The following is a 24,932-nucleotide window of genomic DNA, read 5'->3' on the forward strand; positions in this document are numbered from 1 at the left end:
ATAGAGGTGTATGTAGATGACACTGTTATGGAGGTGTATGTAGATGACACTATTATGGGGGTGTATGTAGATGCTACTGTTATGGAGGCGTATGTAGAAAACACTGTTATGGGGGTGTCACACCATTACAGGGGTGTATATTCGGATGTCTCCTCAGTGATTAGGCCTCGCTCTCTGGACCCTGTCTCAGTGACGTGTGCTTTGGCTCTGGTCCCAGTTTACACAGAACACCCGGGGGAGGGATCTCTCGGGATCAGATCACCGCTCAGAGAAATGAAACTTAGTTTTGGCGTTCACCGACCAGAGAGGAATCTGCAGAAGATGCATGAGAGCGGTGAGAGGTTCTATATGACATTCTATACAATCCTATCACCTACTGATATAGCGCACTCCACTACCCCCCCCCCCCAGTGTTATCTGCACCGCTAGATTCCATTCTGTACTATTGTTACATCTGTTACTATTACTTTACTCTGAACTGCTCCCCCATGTATATTATATATTACAGAGTGTGATATTATATCTATTACATGACACATCTGTACACATAGTTGTAGTTACACCCCTCCCCCATGTATATTATATGTTATGTTATGTGATATTATTGATGGGGGTGCGTGTCCATCTCTATGTTGGATGGGGGGGTGCCGTGTCCATCTCTATGTTGGATGGGGGGGTGCCGTGTCCATCTCTATGTTGGATGGGGGGTGCTCTGTCCATCTCTATGTTGGATGGGGGGGGTGCCGTGTCCATCTCTATGTTGGAAGGGGGGGTGCTCTGTCCATCTCTATGTTGGATGGGGGGGTGCCGTGTCCATCTCTATGTTGGATGGGGGGGTGCCGTGTCCATCTCTATATTGGATGGGGTAGTGTCATGTCCATCCCTGTGTTGGATAGGCAGGCCGCATCCATCCCTATGTTGGATGGGGGTGCCGCATCCATCCCTATGTTGGATGGGGGGGCCATGTCAATCCCTATGTTGGATGGGGGGCCGTGTCCATCCCTATGTTAGTTGTGGGTGCCGTGTCCATCCCTATGTAGGACGGCGGTGCCGTGTCCATCCCTATGTTGGATGGCGGTGCCGTGTCCATCCCTATGTTGGATGGCAGTGCCGTGTCCATTCCTACAGTAGATGGGGGTGCTGTGTCCATCCCTACAGTGGATGGGGGTGCTGTGTCCATCCCTATGTTGGATGGGGGTGCTGTGTCCATCCCTACAGTGGATGCGGGTGCAGTGTCCATCCCTTTGTTGGATGGGGGTGCAGTGTCCATGCCTATGTTGTATGGGGGTGTCGTGTCCATCCCTACATTGTTTGGGGGTGCCTTGTCCATCCCTACAGTGTATTGGGTTGCTGTGCCCATCCCTACGTTGGATGGGGGTGCAGTGTCCATTCCCTTTGTTGGATGAGGGTGCCATGTCCAACCCTATGTTGGATGGGGGTGCTGTGTCCATCCCTACAGTGCATTTGTGTGCTTTGTCCATCCCTTTGTTGGATGAGGGTGCCATGTCCATTCCTATGTTGGGATGGCGGTGCTGTGTCCATACCTACGTTGGATGGGAGTGCTGTGTCCATCCCTACACAGGATGTGGGTGCAGTGTCCATCCCTTTGTTGGATGGGGGTGCTTTGTCCATCCCTATGTTGGATGCAGGTGTTGTGTTCATCCCTACAGTGGATTTGGGTGCTGTGTCCATCCCTTTGTTGGATGAGGGTGCCGTGTTTATCTCTTTGTTGGATGGGGTGCTGTTCATCCCTATGTTGGATGAGGGTGTCGTGTCCATCCCTATGTTGGGTACGGGTGCTGTGTCCATCCCTGCAGTCTATGGGTGTTCTGTTTTCATCCCTATGTTGGATGGGGGTGCTGTGTCCATCCCTACAGTTTATGGGGGTGCTGTGTCCATCCCTACAGTGGTTGGGGGTGCTGTGTCCATCCCTACATTGGATGGGGGTGCTGTGTTCATCCCTACGGTGGATGGGGGTGCTGTGTCCATCCCTATGTTGGATGTGGGTGCCGTGTTTATCTCTTTGTTGGATGGGGTGCTGTCCATCCCTATCGTGATGCGGGTGCCGTGTCCATCTCTATGTTGGATGGGGGGTGCTGGGTCCATCCCTATGTTGGATGGTGGTGCTGTGTCCATCCCTACAGTGGATGGGGGTGCTGTGTCCATCCCTATGTTGGATGGGGGTGCTGTGTCCATCACTACAGTGGATGCGGGGCAGTGCCCCTCCCTTTGTTGGATGTGGGTGCCGTGTCCATGCCTATGTTGGATGGGGGTGCCGTGTCCATCACTATGTTGGGTACGGCTGATGTACCCATCCATAAAGTAGTTGGGGTGCTTTGACCATCCCTATGTTGGATGCGTGTGCTGTTTCCATCCCTACAGTGGATTTGGGTGCTGTGTCCATCCCTATGCTGGATGGGGGTGCTGTGTCCATCCCTACATTGAATGGGGGTGCCGTGTCCATCCCTATGTCTGGTACGGGTGATGTGCCCATTCGTACAGTGGTTGGGGGTGCTGTGTCCATCCCTATGTTGGATACGGGTGCTGTGTCCATCCCTACAGTGGATTTGGGTGCTATGTCCATCCCTATGTTGGATGGGGTGCTCTATCTGTCCCTACAGTGTATGGGGGTGCTGGGCCCATCCCTACGTTGGATGGGGGTGTGTTGTCCATCCCTACAGTGGATGTGGGTGCAGTGTCCATCCCTTTGTTGGATGGGGGGTGCTTTGTCCATCCCTATGTTTGATGCGGGTGCTGTGTCTATCATACAGTGGATTTGGATGCTATGTCCATCCCTTTGTTGGATGAGGGTGCCATGTCCATTACTATGTTGGATGGGGGTGCTGTGTCCATCCCTATGTTGGATGTGGGTGCTGTGTTTATCTCTTTGTTGGATGGGGTGCTGTCCATCCCTATGTTGGATGGGGATGTTGTGTCCATCCCTATGTTGGATGGGGATGTTGTGTCCATCACTGCAGTGTATGGGGGTGCTGTGTGCATCCCTACAGTGTATGGGGGTGCTGTGTCCATCCCTACAGTGGTTGGGGGTGCTGTGTCCATCTCTACAGTGGTTGGGGGTGCTGTGTCCATCACTGCAGTGTATGGGGGTGCTGTATCCATCACTGCAGTGTATGGGGGTGCTGTGTGCATCCCTACAGTGTACGGGGGTGCTGTGTCCATCCCTACAGTGGTTGGGGGTGCTGTGTCCATCCCTACAGTGGTTGGGGGTGCTGTGTCCATCCCTACAATGGTTGCGGGTGCTGTGTCCATCCCTACAATGGTTGGGGGTGCTGTGACCATCCCTACAATGGTTGGGGGTGCTGTGTCCATCCTTATATTGGATGGGGTGTTGTGTCCATCCCTATATTGGATGGGGGTGCTGTGTCTGTTCCTTTGTTGAATGAGGGTGCTGTGTCCATCCCTATGTTGGTTGGGGGTGCTGTGTCCATCGCTATGTTGGTTGGTGGTGCTGTGTCCATCCCTACATTGGATGGGGGTGCCTTGTCCATCCCTACATTGGAGGGGGGTGCCTTGTCCATCCCTATGTTGGATGTGGGGGCTTTGTACATCCCTATGTTGGATGGGGGGGCCGTGTCCATTCCTATGTTGGATGGGGGTGCTGTGTCGATCACTACAGTGTATGGGGAGGCTGTGTTCATCCCTATGTTGGATGGGGGGGCTGTGTCGATCAATACAGTGTATGGAGGTGCTGTGTCCATCCCTACGTTAGATGGGGGGGTTGTCCATCCCTATGTTGGATGGGGGGGGGGGGGGGGCTGTGTCCATCCCTGTAGTGTATGGGGGTGCTGTGTCTATCCCTACGTTGGATGGAGGGGTGTCTATCCCTATGTTGGATAAGGGGGGCCTGTGTCCATCCCTATAGTGTATGGGGGTGCTGTGTATATCCCTACGTTGGATGGGTGTGTTGTGTCTAGAGTACGATGAAAGGTTAATTAAGGGGGTTGGGCAGCAGTCAGATGGCGGTACACATGGACGATACAGGTTAGGGTTATTATGTCACTGCCATCTGGTCTGACCTTCTGTTCATCTCCCTAGAGATGGAGGCCATCATCTCTCAGCCCAGGGTCATCACCACGCAGACGATGACTGTATCGCACAGTCCATATTGGAGCAGTGGCCTGTGTGACTGCTGTGAAGACTGCGGGATATGTGAGTATGACACCGCAGAGCGTGACCTCTAACACCGCAGAGCGTGACCTCTAACACCGCAGAGCGAGACCTCTAACACCGCAGAGCGTGACCTCTAACACCGCAGAGCGTGACCTCTAACACCGCAGAGCGTGACCTCTAACACCGCAGAGCGTGACCTCTAACACCGCAGAGAGTGACCTCTAACACCGCAGAGCCTGATCTCTAACACCGCAGAGCCTGACCTCTAACACCGCAGAGCGCGACCTCTAACACCGCAGAGCCTGACCTCTAACACCGCAGAGCCTGACCTCTAACACCGCAGAGCCTGACCTCTAACACCGCAGAGCCTGACCGCCGACACCGCAGGGCATGACCTCTAACACTGCCGACACCAGAGTCTGTATCATGCAGTTGGTTCCTACATGCATGCACAGACAGTGGCGTCACAGTGTGTCAGAAGAGAATAGATAAGGACCACGCCCCCTGTGTGTGAACAGTTTTTTGCAGAGTGCCCCTGTCACGACCATGGTCATGGTCGTGACTCTGGACCCGCATGTGGTTGCCTGCGGTTTGGTAGTTGTCAACTACATGGTGAGGGCTACTTGTTTGTTGCCTCATCTGTGGTTGCCGCTGGCAACAAGATTGTGTTTGGCGGTATAGCTTCCTGAGCGGTTGCTAGGCAGCTTGCTGCCAAGTGCATGCGGTTGCTCCTGGTTTGGTTTGTATGGTGTGCACTGTTACACCTTCCGTCACTTGTGGTTGCCCGTGGCAACGTGTAGTATTGTGTGCGTGTGTGGCAGTGTCTCGGCCTGCTGGCTGATTCCCAGGACATGATTGCCACGCATGCCGTTGCCGGCGGTAACTGGTGCGGTGTGATATTTATGTGTGCACTTTCCCAGTTTGTGGTGTATGAGGTTTAGTTATGTATGCACTTTCCCTTTAAGTGGCTGTCTTCCCTTCCCTGGTGTGGGAAGGGTTAATTCCCTTCCTAGTGTATGAACACTGGGTGTGTCTGTGTGTGGGTGTGGCTACATGGGCTATACAGCCTCAGTTTAGATCAGTAGTCTGGGGGGTACTTCAGTCATGGTCTGCTGGAGTCATCCTCCTGGTTTATACCATCTGCCAGTGGGGGCCACCCTTGTGGTCATAGCCTATGTTTCATGGTGTTATGAAGGTGTGTGTTTGGTCTCTGTAACGGATCCGCTTCCGTTAATGGACGCTTCCTAGCTTGCGCCGAGGACCACAAGCACCGCACTGGACACCACAAGCACCGCAGACTCCACAACCGCCGTAGCTTAACTGGAGCCGCGCCGTCTTCCTTCCACCCTGAATGAACCTCCAGCATTCAGGACCGTGTGGGAAAGATCTCTCCTCCAGGGAATATGCAGAGCATAGCAATCCCCAGCGTGATACAGCAATTCCCTCCAATAACGAGACAAAGCTGTGTTTTGAAGGGTTAGCAAAGCATGAACTGAACTGAACTCTTTATTGAGGGCTACCCGCCCGTATTTATGCAGGTCCCCACAATGCATTATGGTCTCCTCCTCTCTGCCCTGGAGACACCCAAAGTGCAATTCAATTATCTCCTAGGACAAAGGGAGACCACCAATACACATGTGGGAACAATAGAAGAGGAATCCCCACCCGAATACACAAAATCCTCCCTTCTGTCTGGGATATAATTATGGATTAACATAACCATCACAGACAGTAAAAATACAGTTTTTAAACATACACTGTAACTTTAAAACCATACATTCCATCTCCATAAAAATTACATATTTAAACTCTGCATACATCAAACATAAACACTTCCAAAAATCACACAAATCCCTCCAGCGGATCAAAAGTTTAGTGGAAGTCCTTTTATGACCGACCGCAAGCACAATTTCCTGCCCAAAACAGTTCCATAGATTTGGGCTGTGCGGTCGGTCAATTCCATGCAGAAAAATGACTAAGTCCCATCTTCGAACGGGACTTAGTCTCTGGAGCTGAAAGTTCAGTATGGCAGAAGGTAAGGGTCAGCGGCGTTCGTGTATCCGCGCATCCGATTCCAGCTCCACAGAATCCCCAGCATACACCGCTGACCGCGTTCGGTCCCACCAACAGTCCAGACATGCGGCACAGTTCTGTCACTGTTCCTGAAGGGCAACATGTCCCGGGGCCAAAGTCGTAGGGCAGGAGGCTAGCCATAAGTCCTCTACAATGCCCAGTGGCAAATGGCAGTTTGTCACAGTCTCTTTATTTATTGCAGCTTATGGTTTCCTGGGTTCCTGTGTGGTGTGTGGTGTGTGGTGTGTGCTGTGTCCCTTGTGTTGTAGTGGACAGCAGCACTTGCACATGGGTTCCAGGCTGTGTGTCTGTGGCAGGTAGGTGTGGTTCTTGTTTCACTCACCTGCCATTGCCATATGTCTGTTTATGGTTCCCCTTTCTTTATAGCTTAGCCAGTGAGACTCCTGTTCGTCCGTATCCTGGAGGAACAGGTAGTCTTACCCTTCTCCTAGTCCAGGGCCACCCTGAGGGCGAGTAGGAATATTAGGTTCCGGAGTATGAGCCCTCCCACCATCAGGGTCGGCTCATACGGCTAGGAGACAGGGTCAGAATTAGGGATGGATAGGAGGTGACCTGCTCCCTGATTCCTGTCCTGGCCTTGCATCGACCATCCATCTTTTGGCATCGCACGGCTGAGGGTTTTCCCCATCCTCAGCCGTGACAGTCCCTAATTGTTGGAGATTGGAACTCACCAGATAAGGTTTCTTTGAGTTTCCGTCGGTTTCTTCAGGCTGACCTTTACGCTTTTTGCAGACGCTCTGTCAGCTTCTTCAAGCTGACTTTCATGCGTTTCAATGAGGCTCCGTTGGCTTCTTCAGGCTGACCTTTACGCGTCTTACCACTGCTCCATCGGCTTCTTCAGGCCAACCTTTACATGTTTTGCTGATGCTCCTTTGGCTTCTTCAGGCTGACCTTTACACGTTTCACATACGCTCTTTCGGCTTCTTCAGGCTGACCTTTACGGGATTCACAGACGCTCTTTCGGCTTCTTCAGGCTGACCTTTACGGGTTTCACAGACGCTCCTTCGGCTTCTTCAGGCTGACCTTTACATGTTTTGCTTATGCTCCTTCGGCTTCTTCAGACCACCCTTTACATGTTTCACATACGCTCCTTCGGCTTCTTCAGGCCGACCTTTACACGTTTCACATACGCTCCTTCGGCTTCTTCAGGCTGACCTTTACGAGTTTCACATACGCTCCTTCGGCTTCTTCAGGCTGACCTTTACGCATTTTACATACGCTCCTTCGGCTTCTTCAGGCTGACCTTTACGCATTTCACATACGCTTCTTCGGCTTCTTCAGGCTGACCTTTATACGTTTCACATACGCTCCTTCGGCTTCTTCAGGCTGACCTTTACGAGTTTCACATACGCTCCTTCGGCTTCTTCAGGCTGACCTTTACGAGTTTCACATACGCTCCTTCGGCTTCTTCAGGCTGACCTTTACGCATTTTACATACGCTCCTTCGGCTTCTTCAGGCTGACCTTTACGCATTTCACATACGCTCCTTCGGCTTCTTCAGGCTGACCTTTATACGTTTCACAGACGCTCCTTCGGCTTCTTCAGGCCGACCTTTACACGTTTCACAAACGCTTCTTCAGGCTGCCCTTTACGCGTTTCACAGACGCTCCTTCGGCTTCTTGAGGCCGACCTTTACGCGTTTCACAGACGCTCCTTCGGCTTCTTCAGGCCGCCCTTTACGCGTTTCAGACACTCCTTCGGCTTCTTCAGGCTGACCTTTACGCGTTTCACAGACGCTCCTTCGGCTTCTTCAGGCTGACCTTTACGCGTTTCACAGACGCTCCTTCGGCTTCTTAAGGCCGCCCTTTACATGTTTCACATACGCTCTTTCGGCTTCTTCAGGCCAACCTTTACACGTTTCACAGACGCTCCTTCGGCTTCTTCAGGCTGACCTTTACACGTTTCACAGACGCTCCTTCGGCTTCTTCAGGCCGACCTTTACACGTTTCACAGACGCTCTTTCGGCTTCTTCAGGCCGACCTTTACACGTTTCACAGACGCTCCTTCGGCTTCTTCAGGCCGCCCTTTACACGTTTCACAGACGCTCTTTCGGCTTCTTCAGGCTGACCTTTACACGTTTCACAGACGCTCTTTCGGCTTCTTCAGGCTGACCTTTACACGTTTCACAGACGCTCCTTCGGCTTCTTCAGGCTGACCTTTACACGTTTCACAGACGCTCTTTCGGCTTCTTCAGGCCGACCTTTACGCGTTTCACAGACGCTCCTTCGGCTTCTTCAGGCCAACCTTTACGCGTGTCGTTGAGGCTCCGCAGGCTGACCCAGAAGAGTAACAGACCAGAATTTACACAGAAAAACAGGAAATGACATCATTAGATTGACAGGTTCATCCACAGATACTAAAAGCTAAATGAAATATTGTCCAAATATATTATAAACAGGCCGATAAATAATTGATAGGATATAAATGTAAAATTAGATGTAAAAGTGCAGAAATTTACTGATCTGGGGACAAAGTATAGTTAAATAATGAATAATTGAATTAAATAAATTAATAAAATCAGGATGGCTGAAATCAAATCCGTGTTTATAATACAAAAGTCTGTTACAATAATTATTAATTCTTCTCTAGTGAATATTTCTTCGTCTGTGATAAGTACTTGTGGGAGGAGCCTGAATACGGATTTTTTAGGCCCCTTTCACACGGGCGAGATTTCCGCGCGGGTGCAATGCGTGAGGTGAACGCACTGAATCCGGACCCATTCATTTCTATGGGGCTGTGCACATGAGCGGTGATTTTCACGCATCACTTGTCCGTTGCGTGAAAATCGCAGCATGCTCCCCTTTGTGCGTTTTTCGCGTAACGCAGGCCCCATAGAAGTGAATGGGGCTGCCTGAAAATCGCAAGCAAGTGCGGATGCGGTGCGATTTTCACGCACGGTTGCTAGGTGACGATCGGGATGGAGACCCGATCATTATTATTTTCCCTTATAACATGGTTATAAGGGAAAATAATAGCTTTCTGAATACAGAATGCATAGTACAATAGCGCTGGAGGGGTTAAAAAATAATAATAATAATTTTAACTCACCTTAATCCACTTGTTCGCGCAGCCGGCATCTCTTCTGTCTTTATCTGTGAGAAATATGACCTTTTGATGACGTCACTGCGCTCATCACATGGCTCATCACACGATCTTTTACCATGGTGATGGATCATGTGACGGGCCATGTGATGAGCATAGTGACGTCACCACAGGTCCTATTCCTCACAGAACAAGACAGAAGGAGATGCCGGCTGCGCAAACAGTGGATTAAGGTGAGTTAAAATAATTTTTATATTTTTTTAACCCCTCCAGCCCTATTGTACTATGTATTCAGAATGCTATTATTTTCCCTTATAAACATGTTATAAGGGAAAATAATACAATCTACACAACCTTGAACCCAAACCTGAACTTCTGTGAAGAAGTTCGGGTCTGGGTACCACAGTCAGTTTTTCGTGGCGGGCCCCGTTGACTTTAATGGCAGGCAAACCTGAAAAAACTTTTAGGTCATATTTGCAGACACCAAATACTTACAAGAATTGCACAAATCGTCCCACAACGTAGACAGTGATATATCAGAGGGGGATCAATGGCAAAAATTCCCACAAAAAATATGTATTTTAATCAGGGGCCATTTTTATGCATCTTAAGGGAAACTGTAAAAAATGTGGCCTGCTGGAGCCTAGAAAAATTGTATTTTAGGCCACGGGAGTGACAGAAAAGAATAAGTGATTATGTGGCTGGAGGTACATTAGGCGGTCATTGGACAATAATTTTACTGCAGACCACTGTAGTACAGGCCCCAAAAATTAGGCATTCACCGGACAGAAAAGGCCTTTTATGCCGCTGTATTTACATAAGACAGGGACCATTATTTGTTCTGGGTGGTGGCGGATATGTGTGGGCTGGCATGAGGAAATTCAATTACACGTGGTCGTCACAGGTGTTGAATTCCTCCAAGATCCACGCCTCATTCATTTTTAGAAATGTGAGGTAGTCCACACTGTCGTGAGCTAGACGAGTGCGCTTATCGGTCATGATCCCCCCCCCCGCTGCGCTGAACGTCCTTTTGGACAGGACACTGGACGAGGGGCAAGCAAAGAGTTCCATGGCAAATTGTGCCAGCTCTGGCCAGAGTCAAGCCTGCCCACCCAGTAGTCCAGGGGTTCCTCGCTTCTCAGAGCGTCCACATCGGCCGTTAACCCGATGTAGTCGGACACCTGTCGGTCTAGGTGTTCCCTGAGGCTGGATCCGGAGGGCGGCTGTCGATGGGTTGGCTGCAAGAATGTTCTCATATCAAAAGTGACCAACACATCTTCACACCGCCATCTTATTGCATGCGATGTAGGATTGGTACTCAGAACTGTTTCTCTGTGGGTGGAAATTCCTCTGCCAGCGCCCGCAACAGCAGAATGCAGCATCTCTCGCAGCAAGGCCTGGAAATGCTGCATACTGACAGCCCTTTGTGATGCTGGTAACATGTCTGCCATTTTGTGTTGTTACCGGGGGTCTAAGTATGTTGCCACCCAGTACTGGTCCTTGCCCTTTATGCTTTTTATACGGGGGTCCCTCTTCAAACACTGGAGCATGGAGGCCCCCATTTGCACTAAACTGGAAGCGGTGGAGCGGCCTGGCTCCTGCTCATCATCCAGGATAATGGCGTCCTCGGTCTCCTCCCCCCATCCACGGACAACACCAGGGATCCCAGAAAGGTTTAAAGCCTGCTCTTCTTGCTCCTCCGCCCTGGCACCATCCTCCTCTGACTCCTCTTCAGACTCCTGCTGACTTGTCTCTGATGGAGTAGCCCTCCTGGGAATTCATCCAGCATTGCGACTTCCTCATCTTCCAGCTCCTCGACAGCTGGATCAATGACACGACGCAATGCACGCTCCAGAAAGAAGGCGTAAGGTACGATGTCACTGATGGCGTCCTGGCTGCGACTGACCAGTTTGGTGATCTCATCTAATGGCCGCAGAAGTCTGCATGTGTCGCGCATGAGCAGCCACTGGCGCGGTGAAAAGAAACCAAGCTCCCCAGAACCTGTCCTGCCGCAGAGTTCGTACAGGTAGTCGTTAGCGGCACGTCTCTGCTGGAGCAGCCTATCAAGCATATACAAGGTGGAGTTCCAGCGCGTCGGGCAGTCACAAATCAGACGTCTGACGGGCAGGTGGTGTCGCCGCTGAACGTCAGCAAGGCGAGCCATGGCCGTGTAATATCTTCTGAAATGGGCAGAGATTTTCCTGGCCTGCCGCAAGACGTCCTGGACCCCGGGGTATTTGGCAACGAATCGCTGCACGACTAAGTTCAGCACGTGTGTCATGCACAGCACGTGTGTCATTTTGCCCTGTTTCAGCGCGCTCAGCAGATTGGCACCGCTGTCGCACAACACTTTACCAACTGAGCGGGGTTAGCCACTGATCGGCCTGTGACCGCAGAGCTGAAAGCCGTGCAGGACCGGCGTGGATCTTGGCTTCCAGGCACAACAGCTGCAGCACAGCATGGCAACGTCTCACCTGGCACGTCTAATAGGTTCTGGGGAGCTTGGGGGGCGCAGCGGAAGAGGCGGTAGCAGCGGAAGAGGAGGAGTCAGCCGAGGAGGAGACGAAGGATGGAGTAGGAGGAGGAGAAGAAGAGGCAGGCCTGCATGCAATCCGTAGCGGTAACCAAAAATCCACACGGGTGCCACGGGTTACATGCTTGACGGCCGTCAGAAGGTTCACCCAGTGGGCAGTAAAAGTTATGTACCTTCCCTGCCCGTGTTTGCCACGTGTCTGTGGTCAGATGTATCTTGGCACCGACACTGTGTGCCAGAGATACATTCACTTCCCGCTGAACGTGGCCATATAGCTCCGGGAGGCCCTTCTGGGAGAAATATTTTCTTCCGGGGACCTTCCATTGCGGTGTGCCAATGGCCACAAATTTTCTAAAGGCCTCCGAGTCCACCAGTGTATATGGCAGTCAGGGGCATTGCTAGGGTCTCAAAAGATCCGGGGCCCAAGCCCCAATGCATATGGCCCCAGTCCGTACCCCCTGCCCGCACTAGCACTAAAGACATTTTACTTGCTTTAATTGCTGCATAGACACTATCAAACATACAGGAGTATACAGCAGCACCTACAGGAGTATACAGCAGCACCTACAGGAGTATACAGCAGCACCTACAGGAGTATACAGCAGCACCTACAGGAGTATACAGCAGCACCTACAGGAGTATACAGCAGCAGGTACCTCTCACATCCAGGGCCTCCAGGTGACGTCTCCTCCGATGTAGATCTTGTCATCATCTTCTCCATTCGGTCCGGACACTTCTCTCAGCCGCTCCTCGTCTCTGCAGAGTGTGACACACGGACGTCTCAGCTTCCTCACTGTTCCATCATCATCCCCCAACCTGGAGACCCCACAGTGTTATCCTGCTGCTCGCTGTGCCCCCCAATACCCCCAAATACTATCCTGAAGAAATATCAGTGCCCCCATAGTAATAGTGCTCCTCATAGTCCCACCAATAGTAAATCCCTTCTAGAGTGCCCCCATTAGTAATACTGCCGCCTACAGTGCCCCCTACAGTAATAATACTCCCCTAGAGTGCCCCCATTAGTAATATTGCCCCCTACAGTGCCCCCAACAGTGATAATACTCCCCTAGAGTGCCCCCATTAGTAGAAGAACCCTCCAGTAGTAATACTGCCCTCACTGAGCCCCCAGTAGAAATAAGGCCCCCTATTGTGCCCCCAGTGGTAATACAGCTCTATAGCCCCAATATATATACACTCCTATAGAGCCCCCTGTATCAATCAGGACCCCAATAATGTCCTCTGTATTTATAATGCCCCCCTGCAGTGCCCCCTGTAGTTATAATCCTCTCTGTAGTGCCCTCAGAAATTATAATGCCCCAGACATTCCAACATACAGACCCAATAACATCATTTCACTCCCTCCACCATACAGTCCCATGTAAATAACATCACCCCCCTCCCTTCAGCCCCTTCAATATACAGTCCCATGTAAATAACATCACTCCCCTCCCTTCAAGCCCATCAATATACAGTCCCATGTAAATAACATCACTCTCTCAACCAAGCAGGGAGGTGGTGTGAGAGAGCAGAACTACAACTCCCAGCATTCCTCTGGCTCTCACACTTTATCCATCCCTGCTTCACTTACCTCTCCTCAGTCACAGAAGCCATCACAGTCAGGGTCTTCTCCACTAGTTCTCCTCTTCACAGATTAGCTCCGCCCCCAACCCTCCAGTACTGATGCCTGTGGTACCCCACTAGTGACTGTGACCCCCCCAATACTGACCCCTGTGGTACCCCACTAGTGACATGACCCCTCCAATACTGACCCCTGTGGTACCCCACTAGTGACAGTGACCCCTCCAGTACTGACCCCTGAGGTACCCCACTAGTGACAGTGACCCCTCCAGTACTGACCCCTGTGGTACCCCACTAGTGACAGTGACCCCTCCAGTACTGACCCCTGTGGTACCCCACTAGTGACTGTGACCCCCTCCAGTACTGACCCCTGTGGTACCCCACTAGTGACTGTGACCCCCTCCAGTACTGACCCCTGTGGTACCCCATTAGTGACTGTGACCCCCTCCAGTACTGACCCCTGAGGTACCCCACTAGTGACTCCTCCAGTACTGATCCCTGAGGTACCCCCCTAGTGACAGTGACCCCTCCAGAACTGACCCCTGAGGTACCCCACTAGTGACAGTGACCCCTCCAATACTGACCCCTGTGGTACCCCAATAGTGACGGTGACCCCTAAATTACTAGCCCCTGTGGTACCCCACTAGTGATGTTGACCCCCCCAGTACTGACCCCTGTGGTACCTCGCTAGTGACAGTGACCCCTCCAGTACTGAGCCATGTGATACCCCTCTAGTGACAGTGACCCCTCCAGTACTGACCCCTGTGGTACCCCACTAGTCACAGTAACCCCTCCAGTACTGACCCCTGTGGTACCCCAATAGTGACGGTGACCCCTCCAGTACAGACCCCTGTGGTACCCCACTAGTGACAGTGATCCCTCCAGTACTGACCCCTGTGGTACCCCACTAGTGACAGTGACCCCTCCAGTTCTGACCCCTGTGATACCCCACTAGTGACCCCTCCAGTACTGACCCCTTTGGTACCCCACTAGTGACCCTTCCAATACGGACATCTGTGGTTCTCCACTAGTGACAGTGACCCCTCCAGTACTGACCCCTGAGGTACCCCACTAGTGACGGTGACCCCTCCAGTACTGGCCCCTGTGGTACCCCTCTAGTGACAGTGATACCTCCAGTACTGAGCACCGTGATACCCCGCTAGTGACAGTGACCCCTCCAGTACTGACCCCTGTGGTACCACACAAGTGCCAGTGACCCCTCCAGTTCTGACCCCTGTGGTACCCCACTAGTGACCCCTCCAGTACTAACCCCTTTGGTACCCCACTAGTGACCCTTCCAATACGGACCGCTGTGGTTCTCCACTAGTGACAGTGACCCCTCCAGTACTGACCCCTGAGGTACCCCACTAGTGACGGTGACCCCTCCAGTACTGACCCCTGTGGTACCCCACTAGTGACAGTGACCCCTCCAGTACTGACCCCTGTGGTACCACACAAGTGCCAGTGACCCCCCCAGTTCTGACCCCTGTGGTACCCCACTAGTGACAGTGACCCCTCCAGTACTGACCCCTGAGGTACCCCACTAGTGACCCCTCCAGTACTGACCCCTGTGGTACCCCACTAGTGACCCCTCCAGTACTGACCCCTGAAGTACCCCACTAGTGACAGTGACCCCTCCAGTACTGACCCCTGAAGTACCCCACTAGTGACAGTGACCCCTCCAATACTGACCCCTGAGGTACCCCACTAGTGACAGTGACCCCTCCAGTACTGACCCCTGAAGTACCCCACTAGTGACTGTGACCCCTCCAGTACTGACCCCTATGGTACCACACAAGTGCCAGTGACCCCTCCAGTTCTGACCCCTGTGGTACCCCACTAGTGACAGTGACCTCTCCAGTACTGACCCCTGAGGTACCCCACTAGTGACCCCTCCAGTACTGACCCCTGTGGTACCCCACTAGTGACCCCTCCAGTACTGACCCCTGTGGTACCCCACTAGTGACCCCTCCAGTACTGACCCCTGAAGTACCCCACTAGTGACAGTGACCCCTCCAGTACTGACCCCTGAGGTACCCCACTAGTGACTGTGACCCCTCCAGTACTGACCCCTGAGGTACCCCACTAGTGACAGTGACCCCTCCAGTACTGACCCCTGAGGTACCCAACTAGTGACTGTGACCCCTCCAGTACTGACCCCTGTGGTACCCCACTAGTGACAGTGACCCCTCCAGTACCCCACTAGTGACGGTGACTCCTCCAGTACTGACCCCTGTGGTACCCCACTAGTGACGGTGACCCCTCATTTTCATTCCCTTTTAAGCCCTAAAGTCCCAGAACCTGTCACTGACTCCTGAACTGATGGCATGGCCACTTACTTCAGAGACTATTTCGATCCTCCTCCCTCCTATTCCTCCACATGCTCTCTCTCCTCTTTTGACCCTATAACAGAGGAAGAAGTCTCCAGGCTTCTCTCTTCTTCTCGACCCACGACCTTTAGCAGTGATCCTATTCCATCTCACCTCCTCCAGTCCCTCTCCCCGGCCGTCATCACTCAACTAACTACAATTTTTAACCTCTCTCTCTTCTGGCATCTCCCCCTCCTCTTTCAAACACTCTATTATCACCCCACTACTAAAGAAGCCATCTCTTGACCCGACCTGTGCTGCTAACTACAGACCTGTTTCTAACCTCCCTTCATCTCTAAACTCCTTGCACGTCTTGTCTACTCTCGCTTAATAAGCTATCTCTTGGCAAACTCTCTTCTTGACCCCTTACAATCTGCCTTTCCCCCTCTTCACTCTACAGCAGGGGTGCACAACGTTTCCTGGTTGGGGGCCACATTGCCAGACTGAACCAATGACGAGGGCCGAAATTAAAATTTAAAGGTGTATTAACAGAAATATTGTACTTCTGGCATATTGAACACACATTGTATACCAATAATGTCTAGTTACACTTCCAGGACTCCCATCTAATGGGAGAAATACATAAAAAATACATGTGCGCAGCCACAAGACATAGGCATACATGTCTGTTACCAGATGGTTGGGGGCCGCACTGAATGGTATCAAGGGCCGCATGTGGCCCCCGGGCCGCAGGTTGTGCACCCCTGCTCTACAGAGACAAAAAAAAAAAAATGGTGACTATTCTCTACTGATTCTGCTGGATCTCTCTGCAGCGTTCGATACCGTAGACCATAAACTCCTCCTCACCATGCTCCACTCAATTGGCCTTAAGGACACTGCGCTCTCTTGATTCTCTTCCTATCTCTCTGGCCGCTCCTTTAGTGCATCATTCGCTGGCTCTTCTTCTCCTCTTCCTCTTGATGTCCTCAGGGCTCAGTACTAGGTCCTCTACTCTTCTCCCTCTATACAGCCCCCATCAGTAGATTTGGCTTTCGATACCATCTCTATGCTGACGACACCCAACTATACACTTCATCCCCTGACATCACCCCTGCTTTACTCCAAAACACCAGTAATTGTCTGGCAGCTGTCTTTAACATCATGTCCTCTCTGTATCTAAATCTGAACCTCTCAAAAACTGAACTTCTTGTCTTTCCCCCATCTACTAACTCACCACCTAAACTTGATATTTCAATTTCGGTCTGCAGCACTATCAACTCCTGTGCAACACGCCCGCTGTCTTGGGGCCACATTTGAATCTGATCTTTCCTTTGTTCCCCATATTCAATCACTTACACTCTCTTGTCGTCTGCACCTCAAGAATATCGCCAGAATCCGCCCTTTTCTTACGGTGGAAACTACAAAAACTCTTGTTGTTGCCTTGATTCATTCTCGTCTTGACTACTGCAAGGCATTACTAATCGGTCTCCCTCTCACTAAACTCTCCCACCTCCAGTCTGTTCTAAATGCTGCAGCCAGGCTCCTCTATCCATCCAACCACAACACTGATGTTACTAGTCTGTGCCAGTCACTCCACTGGTTGCCCATCCACCTCAGAATACAGTTCAAACTCTCCACAGTGCTGCACCTCCATACATCTCCTCCCTCATCTCCATCTAGCACCCTACTCATGCTCTCCACAGTGCTGCACCCCCATACATCTCCATCTACCACCCTACTCGTGCTCTCCACAGTGCTGCACCTCCATACATCTCCCCCCTCATCTCCATCTACCACCCTACTCCTGCTCTCCACAGTGCTGCACCTCCATACATCTCCTCCCTCATCTCCATCTACCACCCTACTCCTGCTCTCCACAGTGCTGCACCTCCATACATCTCCTCCCTCATCTCCATCTACCACCCTACTCGTGCTCTCCACAGTGCTGCACTTCCATACATCTCCTCCCTCATCTCCATCTACCACCCTACTTGTGCTCTCCACAGTGCTGCACCTCCATACATCTCCTCCCTCATCTCCATCTACCACCCTACTCATGCTCTCCACAGTGCTGCACCTCCATACATCTCCTCCCTCATCTCCATCTAACACCCTACTCATGCTCTCCACAGTGCTGCACCTCCATACATCTCCTCCCTCATCTCCATCTACCACCCTACTCGTGCTCTCCACAGTGCTGCACCTCCATACATCTCCTCCCTCATCTCCATCTACCACCCTACTCGTGCTCTCCACAGTGCTGCACCTCCATCTACCACCCTACTCGTGCTCTCCACAGTGCTGCACCTCCATACATCTCCTCCCTGCTCTCCACAGTGCTGCACCTCCATACATCTCCTCCCTCATCTCCATCTACCACCCTACTCGTGCTCTCCACAGTGCTGCACCTCCATCTACCACCCTACTCGTGCTCTCCACAGTGCTGCACCTCCATACATCTCCTCCCTGCTCTCCACAGTGCTGCACCTCCATACATCTCCTCCCTCATCTCCATCTACCACCCTACTCGTGCTCTCCACAGTGCTGCACCTCCATACATCTCATCTCCATCTACCACCCTACTCATGCTCTCCGTTCTGTTAACGACCTAAGATTAATAACCTCCATAATTCGTACTCTCACTCCCGTCTTAAAGACTTTTCTCGAGCTGCACCTACTCTGGAATACTCTGCCCCGGAAGACTAGGTCCATTCACAACTTCTCCACCTTAAAATGTGCCTTAAAAACACATCTTTTCATGCAGGCTTATCAAGCTACCTAAACTGACTATTTCCCGACTAAACCTCTCCCCCACCAACTCCTCTCGCCTGAACTCGATCCTCTAGCAGTCCAAAACCCGAAGCAGATCGTCCGGCACCACTCCTATCAGTTTAATAATGGCACAAATCCTACCTATCACAATCAACTACCTTATGTGTCACCCCCAATTCCTCATAGATTGTAAGCTCTTGCGAGCCCTGACTCCTATTGTTTCAGTTGCATATTAGCCAGTTACTTTTGTTTCGTACATGAACCCTATGAATTGGTAAAGCTCTGCGGAATATGGTGGCGCTATATAAAGAAATTTTATTATTATTAATTATTATTATTATTATTATTAGGTGCTCCAAGATAGCATCTCTTAGAAAACCTTCAAACTGTTTACCCACGACAGATATTAAACTTAGCGGCCTATAGTTTCCAGGCTCTGTTTTTGGACCCTTTTTGAATATTGGCACAACATTTGCTATGTGCCAATCCTGTGGAACACTCCCTGTCAGTATAGAGTCCGTAAATATCAGAAATAAGGGTCTGACTATGACATTACTTAATTCTCTTAGGATACAGGGGTGTATGCCATCTGGTCCCGGCGATTTGTCTAATTTAATCTTTTGTGTCGTTAAAAGATATCGATAGTATCCACTATAACAATGATATGTACAGTATCCCATCGCTTTAACAGTAACATCCACAGTGCCCTCCCCTTTAACAGTGACCTCCACAGTGGCCGCCCCTTTAACAGTGACTTCCACAGTACCCCATCTTGTTAACAGTGATACCACAATTACCCCCCTTAACTGTGACCTCCACAGAGTTCCGTTCCCTTAACAATGTCATCCACAGCGCCCTGCCCCCTTAAAGGAAATCTGTCTGCCATTATTGTCCCTAAACTTCCAGTGTGTCAGGGGCCCCTGCTGGTCACTGATGGGATTGCAGGCATTTCTCCGTTACACTGTGCTGTAGGAATATCTGAGGTGAATGTGATGAAACCTTTCACGTAAAAAAACATTGCTTCATTCTGGACAAACTAGTCCATGGGTGAACAGACAGAGCTGCCCAGAAGACCTAGAACCGGACTAGCAGAGGTCTGCTCTCCATGTGGAGTTAGTCCATGAGTGAAAGAACAGAGCTGCACACAAGACCTAGAACCGGACTAGCAGATGTCTGTTCTCCATGTGGAGTTAGTCTATGGGTGAACAGACAGAGGTGCACACAAGACCTAGAACCGGACTAGCAGATGTCTGTTCTCCATGTGGAGTTAGTCCATGGGTGAACAGACAGAGCTGCCCAGAAGACCTAGAACCGGACTAGCAGAGGTCTGCTCTCCATGTGGAGTTAGTCCATGAGTGAAAGAACAGAGCTGCACACAAGACCTAGAACAGGACTAGCAGATGTCAGTTCTCCATGCGGAGTTAGTCTATGGGTGAACAGACAGAGCTGCACACAAGACCTAGAACTGGACAATGTGACCTCGATGTCTCACTAGGTGACCACACAGACAGGGCAGATGGAATATCTTCAGGTCAAGAGCATAGAACCGACACCCAGCAAAGCTGGAAACAGACTGACCCCAAACCCACAGCTCACAGGTATAATAGCGCAGGGTGAGGAGGTCATCGGACCATAGCAGCCAGACCTAGACCGTTAACCCCTCCAGAACCAAGACAACAGGATGGGAGCATGCAAGCACAAGGAGCAGTTCACACACACAGGAAGCTGCAACCACACTTAGGTCATAGCAACTACACGGAATCCACCGCAGCGATTAACGCGAGTACGTATGGCAACCTCTGACTTCCACTGAGACCGCCATGACGGAGGAGCACAACGGGTGTAGTGTAATATCTCTATGACTTCAAGGATGGAAGATTTCTCCTCAGGCTATACACTAAAACCTTTTTCCTTACCAATAACCACTCTGACACCTTCTTGCTTGGTAAAATGACCATTACGGCCAACTTTATTGTACACACAAATAACATAATAACAATAATCACTTTAAATACATCCTTCAACATTATGAACCACAGTACCGTAACAAGGATCCTGGAGGGCAACCCAAACAAGCGGTATCTTCTGTAACCATCTCTCCTTATACTTCAAGATTACCCTTGGCCGCACTCACCGACCCAAGGGCACCAAATCCTTGAAGTATCCAAGTATCTCCTCCTGTAGACCTTTTAGCCCAAACAGGAGCCCCATCCTCGGCATTCACAAACCACATGAGATACAGGCTCCAACATGTCCTGCATCTCTTAAACCATTGGATTGCTCCCCCAGGATCTCATATCCATCAGCCCCAACTTCCACTACCACGCTTACCCCAATTCACCAAATTCAGGGGTGGGAGGGCGGGAAACACTCTGCCTTGCACTGACCCTGCTTACTCAAACCACTCCCCCAAACCCTATATACTGCCCGCGAAAACCTCTCCCCTCCCCCTCAACCAGCTTCCAACCTTAACCCTTTCCTAGCCTGACGACTTCCACCCAAGTCAAAGCGCACTCCGCTATATCTGCGCCTCGCTCCATTGCTGTTATTATCTCCTCTGCAGGTTGCGGTGTATTATGGGGTGTAGTGTAATATCTATTATCTGCTCTGCAGGTTGTGGTGTATTATGGGGTGTAGTGTAATATCTATTATCTCCTCTGCAGGTTGCGGTGTATTATGGGGTGTAGTGTAATATCTATTATCTCCTCTGCAGGTTGTGGTGTATTATGGGGTGTAGTGTAATATCTATTATCTCCTCTGCAGGTTGTAGTGTATTATGGGGTGTAGTGTAATATCTATTATCTCCTCTGCAGGTTGTAGTGTATTATGGGGTGTAGTGTAATATCTATTATCTCCTCTGCAGGTTGCGGTGTATTATGGGGTGTAGTGTAATATCTATTATCTCCTCTGCAGGTTGTGGTGTATTATGGGGTGTAGTGTAATATCTATTATCTCCTCTGCAGGTTGCGGTGTATTATGGGGTGTAGTGTAATATCTATTATCTCCTCTGCAGGTTGCGGTGTATTATGGGGTGTAGTGTAATATCTATTATCTCCTCTGCAGGTTGTGGTGTATTATGGGGTGTAGTGTAATATCTATTATCTCCTCTGCAGGTTGTAGTGTATTATGGGGTGTAGTGTAATATCTATTATCTCCTCTGCAGGTTGTAGTGTATTATGGGGTGTAGTGTAATATCTATTATCTCCTCTGCAGGTTGTAGTGTATTATGGGGTGTAGTGTAATATCTCTATTATCTCCTCTGCAGGATGTAGTGTATTATGGGGTGTAGTGTAATATCTATTATCTCCTCTGCAGGTTGTAGTGTATTATGGGGTGTAGTGTAATATCTATTATCTCCTCTGCAGGTTGTGGTGTATTATGGGGTGTAGTGTAATATCTATTATCTCCTCTGCAGGTTGTGGTGTATTATGGGGTGTAGTGTAATATCTATTATCTCCTCTGCAGGTTGCGGTGTATTATGGGGTGTAGTGTAATATCTATTATCTCCTCTGCAGGTTGTAGTGTATTATGGGGTGTAGTGTAATATCTATTATCTCCTCTGCAGGTTGTGGTGTATTATGGGGTGTAGTGTAATATCTATTATCTCCTCTGCAGGTTGTAGTGTATTATGGGGTGTAGTGTAATATCTGTTATCTGCTCTGCAGGTTGTAGTGTATTATGGGGTGTAGTGTAATATCTATTATCTCCTCTGCAGGTTGTAGTGTATTATGGGGTGTAGTGTAATATCTATTATCTCCTCTGCAGGTTGTGGTGTATTATGGGGTGTAGTGTAATATCTATTATCTCCTCTGCAGGTTGTGGTGTATTATGGGGTGTAGTGTAATATCTATTATCTCCTCTGCAGGTTGTGGTGTATTATGGGGTGTAGTGTAATATCTATTATCTCCTCTGCAGGATGTAGTGTATTATGGGGTGTAGTGTAATATCTATTATCTCCTCTGCAGGTTGTGGTGTATTATGGGGTGTAGTGTAATATCTATTATCTCCTCTGCAGGTTGTAGTGTATTATGGGGTGTAGTGTAATATCTATTATCTCCTCTGCAGGTTGTAGTGTATTATGGGGTGTAGTGTAATATCTATTATCTCCTCTGCAGGTTGTGGTGTATTATGGGGTGTAGTGTAATATCTATTATCTCTCTGCAGGTTGTGGTGTATTATGGGGTGTAGTGTAATATCTATTATCTCCTCTGCAGGTTGTAGTGTATTATGGGGTGTAGTGTAATATCTATTATCTCCTCTGCAGGTTGTGGTGTATTATGGGGTGTAGTGTAATATCTCTATTATCTCCTCTGCAGGTTGTAGTGTATTATGGGGTGTAGTGTAATATCTATTATCTCCTCTGCAGGTTGTGGTGTATTATGGGGTGTAGTGTAATATCTATTATCTCCTCTGCAGGTTGTGGTGTATTATGGGGTGTAGTGTAATATCTATTATCTCCTCTGCAGGTTGTAGTGTATTATGGGGTGTAGTGTAATATCTATTATCTCCTCTGCAGGATGTAGTGTATTATGGGGTGTAGTGTAATATCTATTATCTCCTCTGCAGGTTGTGGTGTATTATGGGGTGTAGTGTAATATCTCTATTATCTCCTCTGCAGGTTGCGGTGTATTATGGGGTGTAGTGTAATATCTATTATCTCCTCTGCAGGTTGTAGTGTATTATGGGGTGTAGTGTAATATCTCTATTATCTCCTCTGCAGGTTGTGGTGTATTATGGGGTGTAGTGTAATATCTATTATCTCCTCTGCAGGTTGTAGTGTATTATGGGGTGTAGTGTAATATCTCTATTATCTCCTCTGCAGGTTGTAGTGTATTATGGGGTGTAGTGTAATATCTATTATCTCCTCTGCAGGTTGTAGTGTATTATGGGGTGTAGTGTAATATCTATTATCTGCTCTGCAGGTTGCGGTGTATCATGGGGTGTAGTGTAATATCTATTATCTCCTCTGCAGGTTGCGGTGTATTATGGGGTGTAGTGTAATATCTCTATTATCTCCTCTGCAGGTTGCGGTGTATTATGGGGTGTAGTGTAATATCTATTATCTCCTCTGCAGGTTGCGGTGTATTATGGGGTGTAGTGTAATATCTATTATCTCCTCTGCAGGTTGCGGTGTATTATGGGGTGTAGTGTAATATCTATTATCTCCTCTGCAGGTTGTGGTGTATTATAAGGTGTAGTGTAATATCTATTATCTCCTCTGCAGGTTGTAGTGTATTATGGGGTGTAGTGTAATATCTATTATCTCCTCTGCAGGTTGTGGTGTATTATGGGGTGTAGTGTAATATCTCTATTATCTCCTCTGCAGGTTGTGGTGTATTATGGGGTGTAGTGTAATATCTATTATCTCCTCTGCAGGTTGTGGTGTATTATGGGGTGTAGTGTAATATCTATTATCTCCTCTGCAGGTTGTAGTGTATTATGGGGTGTAGTGTAATATCTGTTATCTCCTCTGCAGGTTGCGGTGTATTATGGGGTGTAGTGTAATATCTCTATTATCTCCTCTGCAGGTTGCTGTGCCTTCTGGTGCTTTCCTTGCCTTCAGTGCAGCACAGTGAGTGATTTCGGGGAGTGCCTGTGTCTTCCCCTCCTGGACCCCTGCCTGATGGGATATGTGGGGTGCAGTGGAGTCTGTCCTCCCATAACGATGGCCATGAGATCCGCTGTTCGGGAGAGATACAAGATTCCGGTACGTTATCTGTGGGGGCTTTTAGGGTGTGGGTTCTCATCCTGTGAGGGTTTGACCCCCTTTTCTCCCCTCAGGGGTCCATCTGTGATGACTGTGTCACGTCCTGCTGCTGCTATTCCTGCACCTGGTGTCAGATCGCCCGCGAGATCAAGCACAGAGGTCGAGCACCCACAGTAACCACGGCCCAGACCACCCTGATAAGCAACGCTCCCATCATTCCACAGGCCCATGGCTACACCCCCATTGTGGAGCAGAAATACAGCCCCTGAAGCACCATAACCCCCAACATGCACTACCCCGCTATTTCTACTTCCATCTACACCCTCGCAGAGTCCATCATCAATATCGTCCTTTATCTCTTTTTATGGCAATAAATACAATTTTCCAGATATTGTGGTCAGTGCTTCATGGAAGGCGTCTCCTGCCGCTCACCCCCAACAGATAACAGCCGAGGAACTTCTCTTTCAAGGGGTAGTGGGGCGATGGCAGAGGTCAGAAGTCACATTTCACAGGAGAGACACGGAGGAAGGCAGGAGAGACAGAGAGAGAGACAGAGACACGGAGGAAGGCAAGAGAGAGAGACAGAGACACGGAGGAAGGCAAGAGAGAGAGACACGGAGGAAGGCAAGAGACAGAGACACGGAGGAAGGCAAGAGAGAGAGACACGGAGGAAGGCAAGAGAGAGAGACAGAGACACGGAGGAAGGCAAGAGAGAGAGACACGGAGGAAGGCAAGAGAGAGAGACACGTAGGAAGGCAAGAGAGAG

At 49.9% G+C, this 24,932-nt stretch overlaps 1 protein-coding gene across 1 annotated transcript; it reads left to right on the forward strand.

The window, feature by feature from the left end:
- Positions 1-218: 218 nt before the first annotated feature.
- On the forward strand, positions 219-24,555 carry LOC120986699 (cornifelin homolog). The gene is made up of 4 exons (XM_040415387.1): positions 219-334; positions 4,057-4,170; positions 23,988-24,166; positions 24,241-24,555. Exons 1-4 carry the CDS (start codon positions 274-276, stop codon positions 24,433-24,435), a joined length of 549 nt encoding a protein of 182 aa, XP_040271321.1. The 5' UTR covers positions 219-273; the 3' UTR covers positions 24,436-24,555.
- Positions 24,556-24,932: the final 377 nt, after the last annotated feature.

This window comes from Bufo bufo, chromosome 1, assembly GCF_905171765.1.
Source record: "Bufo bufo chromosome 1, aBufBuf1.1, whole genome shotgun sequence".
Lineage (NCBI taxonomy): Eukaryota > Metazoa > Chordata > Amphibia > Anura > Bufonidae > Bufo > Bufo bufo.